This window comes from Vidua macroura, chromosome 2 (genome assembly GCF_024509145.1).
Source record: "Vidua macroura isolate BioBank_ID:100142 chromosome 2, ASM2450914v1, whole genome shotgun sequence".
In the NCBI taxonomy this organism is placed as follows: Eukaryota; Metazoa; Chordata; class Aves; order Passeriformes; family Viduidae; genus Vidua; species Vidua macroura.
This window is the reverse complement of record NC_071572.1, coordinates 27,499,976-27,512,721: the sequence shown is the minus strand read 5'-3', so window position 1 is coordinate 27,512,721 and position 12,746 is coordinate 27,499,976. Positions and strand designations below refer to the sequence as shown.

At 38.2% G+C, this 12,746-nt stretch overlaps 1 protein-coding gene across 4 annotated transcripts in view; it reads left to right on the top strand.

Annotated features, from left to right (window-relative positions):
- Nucleotides 1-12,259, top strand: part of SLC5A7 (solute carrier family 5 member 7) — a 48,894-nt gene extending 36,635 nt beyond the window's left edge. For all 4 annotated transcript variants that reach the window (XM_053971804.1, XM_053971802.1, XM_053971803.1 and 1 more), the window contains 5 exons: nt 1,791-1,939; nt 3,726-3,869; nt 5,687-5,840; nt 7,000-7,217; nt 7,902-12,259. In XM_053971804.1, the coding sequence (XP_053827779.1) occupies nt 1,791-1,939; nt 3,726-3,869; nt 5,687-5,840; nt 7,000-7,217; nt 7,902-8,525 (1,289 nt within the window). In that variant the 3' untranslated portion in view covers nt 8,526-12,259. The remainder of the gene's footprint in view (nt 1-1,790; nt 1,940-3,725; nt 3,870-5,686; nt 5,841-6,999; nt 7,218-7,901) is intronic.
- The last annotated feature ends 487 nt before the right edge of the window (nt 12,260-12,746 follow it).

The window sequence follows — 12,746 nt, the reverse complement described above, 5'->3', positions numbered from 1 at the left end:
AACTTTGAAGGTACTCTCCAACTGCGCTATGATGAACTGCAAAGCAATGGGGAGCTTGTTTACCACAATTTCATCACAAAATCCTTAAAAGACTAAGAAAAAACTGCATGCTGAGGTGATAGGAGTTGAATAACTTGAAGAACACTCAGAGTATTTGCAATATTTTTGATTAAGGACAAGCCATTCTCTTTTATTTCAACACAAGTGGTGTGAATACCCTTCTAGATTTATAGAACAGCCAACAGTTAAAGACTGTCAATGATTATAAAGGTCATTGAAGATTTTGATTTTAACTATTCTGTGAGTAATCTAGTTCCTTTTTTACACCTATTCTCACTGATGAATGTTTAATCCCAGTATTCTTCACTACTTGCTCTTCATCAATACTCCTTGCTTGGAAGGGTTGTAAATGAGAAACACTGGTCTTTAAGCTGTGGAAGAGATCTGAGCTTGTAATTCTTAAGCATATGCATTTTGAAGCCTCATTGTACAGCAAAAGCCACATCTGTCAGCTCCCAGAAGCTCTTATATATCACATATCATGTTGTCTTCTAAGGCAAAAACTCTTCCAAATATGTGCTGCAGAATATCCATCTACAATAACTGCAAGCACTAAAAGCAGTTGCAAGATGCTTCATTGAAATCATCATAATTAGAAGGAGAGGGATTTTTTAAACATGGTCTTAAAACATTGCAATCGCTTGAAGGGATTGCAATCTAAGAGAAGTGTATAACCATTCTGATAGCACCAGATGGGCAGTGCAGGAGGACACAAGGTATTCAAGATGTTTCTTGAGTGCACTGGCAAGAACTTCTTGACACAAATGATCAGGGAGCTGTTGTAGGGAGGTGCTCTGTTGAACCCGTTACTTACACACAAGGAACAACAAGTCAGGGGTATAAAGGTCAAAGGCAAATTTGGCTGCAATATGCATGAGATGGTGGAGCTCATGGTCCTGAGAAGGGGGAACAAGGCAAATATCACAACTGCAACCACAGACTTCAGAAGAGTAGAGCTGGGCTTCTCCAACATTCTGCTTGGAAGAATTCCATGCGAGACTGGAGTCCAGGAGTCCAGAAGAGCTGGTTGATATTCAGGGATCACCTCCTCCATGCTCAAGAGTAGTTCATTCTAACAAAAGAGAAAATGTGGACTGCTTTTGAATGGAATGGGGCACCTGGTGGTAAAAGATGTGGAAAAAGCTGAGGTATTCAGTGCCTTTTCTGCTTAATTATTTGCTGGTAAGATCAGTTTTTAGGAATCCCAGGACCCTGAGAAGCCTGGGAATGTCCAGTGCAAGGAAGACTAGCTGGAAGAGAACCAAGTGAGGAAACTTTAAAATACACTGGAGAGATACAGTTTCATGGGACTTCAGGGCATGCATGCTGCAAGTGCTGTGGCAGCTGGCTGGTAGCATTGCAGGAGCATTCTCAGTATCCTTCTGAAGACTGTGGCAATCAGGGATGGGCATAGTTGGTTTTCACAGACAGAACATGAGAGTTCAGTCCTTACAGGCCTTGAGCAATGTAAGGAAATGCTGTTGGGACACTTCTCTCCTCCATTTCCTAAGAACCTGCAAAATGACACATGCTAAACTTAGACCAGCAGGAGCAATTCTTTTCCCTTCAAAGGTGCAGAAAGGGTGTGCAGAATATAGAGGGGAGGAATTATTAGTGCTGTTACTAAGTGTCAGACCAAAACCGATATATGCAGCTTAACAGAGGTGGGATTCTCATCAGACATGCTGTGATACACACACTAACACACAGTGCTTTGGTTTTCCCCTTAGGTGCAACTATAAGTGTGATCATTGACATTAATGTCAATATTTCAGTCATTATTTCTGCCCTGATTGCCACTATGTACACACTTGTGGGTGGAGTTTATTCTGTGGCCTACACTGACGTAGTTCAGCTCTTCTGCATCTTCCTGGGACTGGTAAGTTTGGCTTTTTTCACCCTATTTTGTAAAGGATTTTGTCCTGAACAGCTAGAAGGGCCAAGCGTGTCCTGGGGTGTACCAGGCACAGCATTGCTAACCGGTCAGACTCACAGAGTACTGACTTTAAAAGAGTCTGCATTTGCATCAATGTACAGCCTGTACTTTGGAAATAGTGCTGTCCAAGAGGTCTGATGCTTTGGCTTTTTTCCAACCAGTCTGGCAGTCGAACTACTCTACTACAATTTTCCTCTTGAGTATACTTCTAACTCAGAATAGGACTGGTGCTGACTCCTTCTCTATCTGTCTGTAGGACTGTGACTCAGGCACTGGAAGGAGGCATCAGACATAGGAAGCTGCTGGTAAAGAAATTCTGTCACTGGACCTGCAGAATTGATACTCTACTGCTTCTCTTTTCTGTGGTTGTCACCTACACAGCTTAGTTAACCTCCTGTTAACTTAGTTAACCTTCTTGGTTTTTCCCTCATTTCCCTCCACCACCCTTGGAGACCGTAATACAGGAAGTCTTGCCAGATGTCTTGGCTGTTTCAGTGTAGAAGTGTGACTATCCCTCATCAGCTATCAATATGCTAGTGGGTAGCCTTTTATTTTCTGCTGTTCTTTAAGCCCCCTATTGAAAAACATCAGTGTGACAGAGTCCAGATCACAAGGGTGCAATCAAAGAAGCTGCTGGCTTTGTTTGCCAATGGCAGTAATAGACAGTCACAGGCGTGCAGAGAACTGTAATATGCTAAAATAAATGGAGTGGCTCAAGATGAAGGAATCAAAGGGCATCTTGGGGGCCTAGTGCTCTTTCTCTGCTTTCAACAGAGTTCTTGTGCAGCTCTAGGGAAAAGCCAGTGCTTACACAGGTGGTCACTAACCAGCTCTCTGTGTGTGCTTACTCTGTGGCTTCTTACTGTGAGGACTATGGCCTTTAAGTGATTTAATGGAAAAGGTACTAAATAGCCTGAAAAAGCAAATCCAAGTTCCAACTGGCCACCTCAAATGAAAAGTTATTCCAGACTTTCTGCCCTCATATCTTTGTTCTTCATCTGAACAGTGGGGAAAATACTGTCTCTTGGGCTTGGAAGCAAATGAAGGTTGTACAGAAGTTTTCTAAATTATTAGATCTATAGCTTTATAGTGTTTTGTTTAATTCAGATTGGGCTCTTTTTGTAATTTCCCATTTGAAATAAACAGCAATAATGTAATGCCGAAGAACTCATATTCATGAACTCAAGAGCGTCATCACTGAGGCTGAAGAGTCAGTATCTAAATGGTCATGCTCTAGGGAGGCAGGTTTAGATCAGATGGGACACTCTTACAGTAGATGTCACAGCAGAGGAGACCACAGATTCAATTATCCCAGCTCCTCCTCCAGACTCTGGAACAGTTTTTACTCCCAGTGTCACCAAGTTTTTCTGCTCCTTCCTCTAATGTCTGGTGGTCCAGGAAAGACTGTAAACAATATATGAGGAGGTTAGGTAAACTAGAACAAAGTGGTATAACTGTGTCTTTGCTTCTGCTTTTGCAGTTTCCATTTATTAATTCTTTGCTCACACTCTCCAGGATACATGTGATCTATCCACTACCAAGCCCTCTGGATTTCAGAGATGTTCCACCTGCACATAATCTGATTTTTTGCAAATCATCTTGATAATTTGGTATTCAATCTTATTCAAACAAGCAAGAATAAGAAAACTAGATGAGTGTTAATATTTAAATTTCACAGATTTAGAATATCTTCTTTAGACCTGAGCACATTGTTTCTCTTTGGTTACAGTGGATCAGTGTCCCCTTTGCCATGTCCCATCCTGCAGTAACAGACATTGGGCTCACAGCTGTGCACCAGGTGTACCAAGCACCTTGGCTTGGAACTATCAACTCGCTTGACATTTACACATGGTTGGACAATTTCTTTTTACTGGTAAGTGGTGATTTGTATGAAGGAGTGAAGCATTTAAGCACTTACACCATGTTACTGTGACAGCTGTAAGTGATAGAGTCTAGTTAAGAGCTTCTATCAAACTGAAAACTTTTACCCTCTTGACTCCTGCTTGATATTTCTACACATTTGAATGATTTCAGTGACATATCAGCCAGCTTTGCCAGGAATGCAATTTAAATATCATCAGGCTGAAAGAGCTGACATGTTAAAATTAAATAAAAGTGTGCAGCTAATGCTTAACTGATGTCATTGTTGGCAGAGGAATTCATATATTGCAGAAGGCAATAAAGACATTATACAAATGATTAAATATGCCTTAGGTATAAGGGAAGAAAAACTGTGCAGAGATGGATGGCAGGATGGATAAATTCATGCATGCACATATGCCAGAATGAAAGGTCTTTCATTATTTAATACCTGTATTACACATGGGATCAGTGGTTATTAAATACTTTCCATTAGAGGATCTAGAAACACATGCTAACGTTTTCCATTCTCAGTGTCCCTATGCAAATTTACACTGGTTTTATTATCATGTTTTACTTTGGGATTACATTTTCTGGCTTTTTAAAAAATCCTCTCAGCCAAAAATCTTCAGGGTTTTTTTATAATTGGTCTATTAAAAGATGTTATTTTATTCAGCATTCTCTCAGAGACCTAAAGTATGACATTAGCTCAAGTGGCTGTATTCTCTCCTGTAAGCCCAAAGGTTTCATTTCTGCTGTTGACCAAAGGAAAGTTCTGACATTGCCAAATTATGACACATTTTCTTTTCATCTTGTCTATTTCATTATAGCTCAAGAAATTTACACATTCTTGGAAAGCTTTGATAAAAGAACGTTATTATCAAGGCAGCAAAGAAAAACAGTCATAAATAGCAAGTTGAAACCAGACTTGTCTGTGAAACATTAATTTAGTCTCTATGTGTGCATGAAGCTATAGGAAACACCTGTATACACACTTTCTGGTCCAAATGCCTTCTGCCTCATTTAGTCTATAGAACTAAGTTATGAAATTTGCTTGGCTTTCTTTCCATGCTGTTTAGAGACAGACATATGGTTACTTAGTGGAAAGTATTCAAATCCTGCTCTCAAGACAGGATTGTTACCACTCAAGTTTTCAACTTTTGGGAATACTCTTTTGTGTCATATTTTGAAGAAATAATTTTAAGTCAAATCAGGATCCTCAGTTACATATCCAAATAAAAGAGAATGGTTTTCACCATAAATCAAAACTTCTCCTTTTTTTGCCTGTGTCTTCTACCAATTTCTATTGGTATTGTATTTGCTTAAGGCAGTGGGAGAATAATTTTTCAGATTCCTGAGTTCAATGTATACAGAATGTCTCACCTTCTGTAAATGACTACACGCATTCACAAAGGAAGATAAAATCTTGCTCTGATATCATGTCAGAGTCTAATCTAATTTTAGTGGAAGAGGAGTACTGGAGGGCAAATTCTTCAAATATGAAATATGAAAATACTACTTTCCATAAAGTTTTATCAAGTCAAAAGACTTGGGGATTACAGATACTATTAAAGTGCAAAGTGTTGATGCTAATTTTATAAAAAAATAACTTGTCTAAAAGAATGGGGTTTAAGCAACTTACACAGATTTAACATTGCTTGTGAGAATGAAAGTTGCAGTTATTACTGGCTGGCTGATACTCAATAAATAAATTAAAAAGTAGCAATATGGCTTTCAGCATTCAAGAGATCCTTGTACATGTTCTCTATATGGTGATAGTAAAATGATTCAGCTACTCCCCCCAGTCACAGCATGCTGTTGTGTTTGCAGACATTAGGAGGAATTCCATGGCAAGCATATTTCCAGAGAGTTCTTTCCTCGTCTTCTGCCACATATGCTCAAGTTCTGTCATTCCTGGCTGCTTTTGGCTGTATTGTGATGGCTATTCCTGCAGTACTGATTGGTGCAATTGGAGCATCTACAGGTAAATGATTAAAAATAAGCAGTACAATAAATGTAAAATGAATTGTGCAACAAGTGTGTGAAAATAAATCTTGTGTTAGATATAGGTGACATATAGGTTAGATAACCAGGTGGCATCATTTTTCAATTCATGACTCCTTCAACAGAAGACTACACAGAAAAATAATGTTATAGAATGTTTCTCCCAAAGGAAATTGCCCCTACCACAGTGGATGAAATTAAATAATTTTGTACATTCTAGGTACTTACAGACACAATACTTCTATTCAATGTTTGTGTTAGATTTTGGTACTTTTATTTGGTTGTTACAGTAATAATAATGGGGAATGGCTGCAGGAGCTGTGGTTATTTAGCCTGGAGAAAAAGAGATTGAGGGAAGACATTTTGCTCTCTACAACTACCTGAAAGGAGGCTGTAGCAAGGTGCATCTCCCACATAACAAGCAACAGGACAAGAAGAAATGGCCTCAAGTTGCAGCGGGGGAGGTTTAGAATGGATATTAGGAAAACCATGTTCATCAAAAGCTTTGTAAAGAACTGGAACAGGCTACCCAGGGAAGTGGTAGGTTCTCCATCCTTGGAGCTGTTTAAAATATGTGTAGATGTGGCTCTTGGGGTTGTGGTTTATTGATGGGCTTGGCAGTGCTGGGCTAATGGTTCAACACAATGGTTGTGAAGGTGTTTTCCAACCTAAATGATTCTTTGATTTATCAGAAATTTCTTACCTTGACCAATATATCCTTGCCAAGGTTTTTTTGGTCATAGTGAAAGTGATCCCCATCACAATGATTGTGTAGTTAAACTGCTAAAAATATTCTGTTAGAAATGTTTACATTGCTTTTAGCCCCGTTTGTAATCCAAAAGAGTAAACATGTCACAAAAAAACTTGGATCCCAGACTTATTTTATTGAATAAAACTATATTTATGAACAATTTAACTTTTATTTTAGAGATAAGGAAAAATGCCGAGCAGAACCAAATCTGCCTAACAGAAACTAGGGTGACACTGCCTCTCTGAAATGCCATCAGTCTGGCCCTAGTAACAGTTTTTTCATTGAATGTGCATTAAAATGTGGTAATATGAATAGCTTGCTACACATGAAGTCAAGAGGTGCTGTGACTGCTAATGTTACTGATAACGTACTGGTGTCCATATTGCAGCTTGGAACCAGACTGAATACGGTGTCCCTGACCCCAAGAGCAAAAAAGAAGCAGATATGATTTTACCTATCGTGCTGCAGTACCTTTGCCCGGTCTACATCTCGTTCTTTGGCCTCGGTGCCGTATCTGCTGCTGTGATGTCCTCAGCTGACTCCTCAATTTTATCAGCAAGTTCTATGTTTGCTCGGAACATTTACCAGCTTGCCTTCCGCCAAAATGTGAGACAATGTTTTTGTTTTTACTTTTAGAGAAAATTTTAGCTGAGACCTTCACTAGGTGATACATAGACTATAATTTCATAATGAAACACCTCTTTCATGTTCCTGCCTATAGCTAGAAAAAGAATTTAATTGCTAACAGTATGTTGAACAAACTGAAAATCATAAAAATAATTATGGTTGTGACTGATGACAAAATTGAAAAAGCTGGCTTGGGGAGGGCAGCTGTCAAAAGTTCTCATGGAACTGCAATTTATCTAAACAGCTAAATAGTGTTGCTACAAGTGTAAGTTCCACTTAAATTCTTTACAAAATGAGACATTTTTCTAATCTTTCATTTATTGTGAAATCATTTGGATGTCATTAGAATGGTCTAATGACTTGGAGTTTTTCTTAGGAAACAGAGAAGAAGAAATTCTGATGCTGACAGGTTTTTTTCCTTTGACTCATCATCAAGCTTTTTGCTATGTTCAAAGAGTAATGGCTTTGGGAATGGCAACCATAATCCCTAGGGTTTTTTTCTCTGAGCTTGAGATTTAGATAGAGTTATTAGTTTGTAATTATTATTGAATGAATCATGCAAAGATTTTTTTTGCAATTCAGTATTTTATATTGACTGTATATGAGTGTAGGCATACAGGTGCACACATGAAAAAACCACCTAACACTGCCTTTTTTTTGCAGGCTTCAGACAGGGAAATTGTGTGGGTCATAAGAATCACTGTTCTTCTGTTTGGAGCATCAGCAACAGCAATGGCACTGGTGGCTTCATCAGTGTACGGCCTCTGGTACCTGAGCTCTGACCTCATTTATATCATCATATTCCCCCAGCTCTTGTGTGTGTTATTTATTAAAGGAACCAACACCTATGGTGCCATTGCAGGATACCTGTTTGGCCTTGTCCTCAGAATAACCGGAGGAGAACCGTACCTCTACCTTCAGCCCTTGATCTTCTACCCTGGCTGGTATCAAGATGATAACAATCTCTATATCCAGCGATTCCCATTTAAAACACTCGCTATGCTCACCTCCTTCTTTACTAATGTCATAGTCTCCTACTTAGCCAAATACTTATTTGAAAGTGGGACTTTGCCACCGAAGCTGGACTTTCTTGATGCTGTTGTTGCCAGATACAGTAGAGAACACATGGACAAAGCGACTCTTGTAAAAAGTGACAATATTGTATTAAATGAACTTGCACCTGTGAATCCACGACACAGTCTAACTTTGAGCTCAACTTTCACAAACAAGGAAGCCTTCAACTACGTTGATTCAAGTCCAGAACTATCCAACACTGAAGATAATTAAAAAATCTTGTAGCCACAGGCAAAACAATGAGAAGCAGGATATTCTACAAAGAATAGTAAGAAGCATTTTATCAGAAGAAAAGCAAGAATTGGGAATAAAATGCCGCTGCACATTCTTTAAGTTGTTTCTAGGAGCAGGAGCATCCCATGGGAGGAACTCTTTTCTGCTATTATCTAATATGTTGGATTAGATCACAGAGTGTTTACTAAAGTATATGCTCAATCCCATTCTTTCCATCCAGAGCTATATACTGTACCATTAAAAAAATATTTAAAATATACGTAGAAGAAAATGTGCAACAGTTCTTAGCTAGGATATCATATGACGAGATTATAATACAGTAAGTCTGAAGTATTATCACTTAGCATTTTATTGGCATTAAGTGAAAATATATTGCCACAGCTATAAGTGATTTATTACTAAAGAGCTAGATGCTTGAGCAAAGACAGATAGAGAAATTCCCTGGGGCTTTGGTCTGGTAATTTTTTTTCCTCATAAAGAAATTTAAATACTACAGTCTTGTACCTTATTATTTATATGAGACAGCAAAATGCACAAATAGTAATAAATTCCTTATAGGAGTGCTAAACATGATATATTAATTTTTAAAAGTTAAAATTAAATCACCAATTTAAAATTATGTTATAGCTGATATAAGGCAACCTTAAGCAAAATATGTTAATATGGGTGTTCTCTTTCTGTGGTTAGTGAATGTCACAAAAATTCTTAGAGCAATAACCGGAGTTGAAATTCAGCTTGTGAAAAATGGCTCTTATAGAAAAACTCAAACTAAATAGAATTTTTCAGTGTTGGGTGAAGAAGACTTATCTTGACTTATCATCAAAATGAACACAAGCAAAGCAATCTGACACCAAGCAACTTCACCAATGGAATAAGTATTGAAAAATAAAGAGAATCAATAAGGCTTGAAAAGAGAGATGAGAGGGTTTTCCTTGCAGAAAGTGCTCAATTTTCACTTACAAAAAAAGCTATCCTTAAAGATGCCGAAAAGTCTTTTGGCTTGGTCATGCTGGAATTACTCTGAAAAATCCAGATTTTCCATAGAAAAATCGCATTTCCTCAAAAATTTCTCAAAAAACCAGGCTGGCTGTACAGCTTTCCACATCTCTAAGTGTTTGCCTCTGAAAGCAGCTTGGAGAGGAACTGAAAGGAATGCTGAACCCACAAACATAGTGAGAGGCACAGTGGTGTCTTCCACTAAGTGCCGGACTCCTCCATTGATCCCTGTCCTCCTGGCCATCACAGTGAGCCTGCAGAGCAGCAGCAGAGGCCAGGTGCAGACAAGACGTGGCTCACAAATGGCAATGCTGGCCAGAAGCAGCAGAGTGGGGAGATGAGGCCTCTGCTGACTTTGCCTGGGCCAGCAGGAACGCGCAATGTTGTTTCCACTTGCCCACGGCCAAGATGATTGTGTCTGTCCCCATTGGTATGTGCCTTTCTCAGCGCGAGCTCTAGTAGCTACATTTCTCTACAATTAAGAGTTATGCTCCAATAATTCTTTTTAAAATCTATGTATGACGCAAAATGTGCAGTTGAAATCCATATATCCTCCTGTTGCTGGTCACCAGTGAAATTTCTTTTTTTAACACAGCATGAGGAGTTATACTGGAGGATAGGAGATGTAAGAATAGGTTTTGCTGCTAAAGGAAGAAGCCATCAATTTGTGCATGTAATGTTGACATAAGCTTTCACAAGGTTGAATCCTTAGATATGTTTTGCTCCTTTTGTGGAGTCTTAACAGCAAACATATATGTTTAGCATGTAGAGAAAATTAATTTCAGAGATGTTTGGGTTCTTTTTCTCCTTACACTGCATTTAAAAATAACATTGCAACTCATTTCTGAATATGCACTGTGACCTGCAGTACTACTGTGCTTACCAATATGGAGTGTGCTCTGGGTGGAGGGAACCAAAACCAGGATCTGCACTAAAAACTCAGAGGAGCCAATATAGCAAAGAAATTAAAAATTCCTGCCAGATGAGTTAATGGGCCACCAATGAAATTCAGGGTGCTGAGTATCACAAACCAAGCAGGAGCCTAGCAGTCTTAATTCCCCCATGAACCACAGAAGGGAGATAAGGAATTAGACTTTATAGAGAAAAGAGAGGAAGAACAGAGGCACTGCTGAATTATTCTGCATTTTCAGCACAAATCCACTAGTCTGAATCCCTTCTTATGGGAAAATATCAAGTCAGTTTTACCTGCTTACATAGCCAATGCCTTACACTGCTGTTCCAAATTAAGTTAGAGGATTCCATTTTACAGTCACCTGTAGGCCTTCCTAAAAACTTTTCTCTTACCTCAGTTTTGTCCAGGAATTGCTAGAATTTCACTATGAAATGCTGCATAGTGACCAAATGCTTTGAATACAACAACATTTCGATATTATTTATTTCAAAATGCCCAGCTGTGGGAAAAAAAAAAAAAAAAAAGAAAAGAGAAGAGGATTGAGCTGGAATAATTTAAGAAATTTTGATTGAAAAATAAAAATATTTTTCTTTTGTATTCCATTGTTGCCATAAAAATGTAAATGGTTTTAAAATGCTCAAAAAAAGGTAGGTGAAAAAAAAAGTGTTAGTCCAAAAATTTCAAACCAGATGCTTTCAACATTATCAGAATATTTTGCACTTTCTATCCTATAGAAATTTTTTTAATTGATGTGATTTTATGCAGTATTCCTGCTTAAATGGACTACAAAAGCCAAACCAAACACCCCCATGCAAAGTCTGTTTATAGGTTTTATTGCCTTAGCTCAGCTGGCTCAGCTGTCCTACCATTAAATTTGTACAGAGCTGTTTATATAACCAAAGGCCATATCTGTGATTGATAGCTGTGGGGAAAAAAAACCAAACAAAAACCAAAACAAGCAAACAAAAACTATGTTACTTCCACAAGTAAAATGCCAACAGAATATGATTCTTTAAGCAGATTTTATTTTCAGAGGAATTATCAGTCTTTCTCCCCTTTTGCAATTTGTGGACAGTAGTACTGTGCAGTAAATTGGATTTATAATCAGTGAAGCAAACAGCTCATTTTCAGACACTGAGGTTATTGTTTCTGAGCCTACAATTTTAAAATAAAATATTCATGACACAATCATACATTTTACTTTTATATTCTGAACATTTGTGAATAACATTTATTTGACAGGGTTTTTTTCCCTCCTTTGCATGAGATGTGTTCATAAAATCAAGGTTGATAACATAGCTGACATGTCAAACAAGTTCATCTCTACTTGTCCAAATGGGATGGTATACGTATTATAAACAAACCATACTTTTGTGAACCTGAACTGAATGTAAACATTAAGTGAATCAAATAAAGTCAGATTTAGTCTTTTATTTTCATATAGTACAAGAATTTAGGATTTCAAATAGAAGTATCATAGGAAAAAACTGTTACTCATTTTTCCTTCTGCCCTTCAAGTGTATTGGTCAAGTTCCATGTGCAGTTAGTAAGTTATTGTAAGTCTGCTATTAATCAGGGCAGTATTTGTGGATGTAGTTAAAAAAAAAGTATATTTTTGTCTGTGTCAGAAATGCTATATTAAGACTATACTTAACAAAGCAGATAGGAAGCATAATATAGATATATATGTTTTAACTTCATTTGTATTGTATTCAATGGCATCCATGCATTTCAGGAAAACACTGTCTAGTTTTGGGTCTGTTTTGTCCATCTATTAAAAATAAAGACATTTATTTTATTATCACTCAGCATCACCTGAGGTTCTGTCTCACAAGCACAGCCCCACAGAGATGATGTGGTCCTGGAAAAAGGGATCTGGCGCTCACTCCAGCAATCAGAGTGGTCACAATGGCTACAGCCCTACCCCAAAACCTGGCTTCAATGTTGGAAATAGAGCTCTCATTTCAGTAATCTGCCCCTTGTTCTCGCAGTCACAAAGAAGAGAAGCCCCTGAGCTCCAGGATAATCTACATCCAGCGGGATTCTCTCCTGCAGACCCCTTGCCAAGGACCTTTTACTTGGGAGTGCCACACTGGGACAGGGGCTGTGAGTTTGATAAGGAGCACAAAATGCACCATGAATCAGGAACTCCCACACCTAGGGACTGCAGCTGTGATCCACTTCTGTGTGAACCCACTGGAGAATGGGTCTGATACCTTTTTCCCTTTGTAGAGGGACACGAAGTCATATTGGGCATTGAATATGTTATAAATATAATTATTTAGAAATAA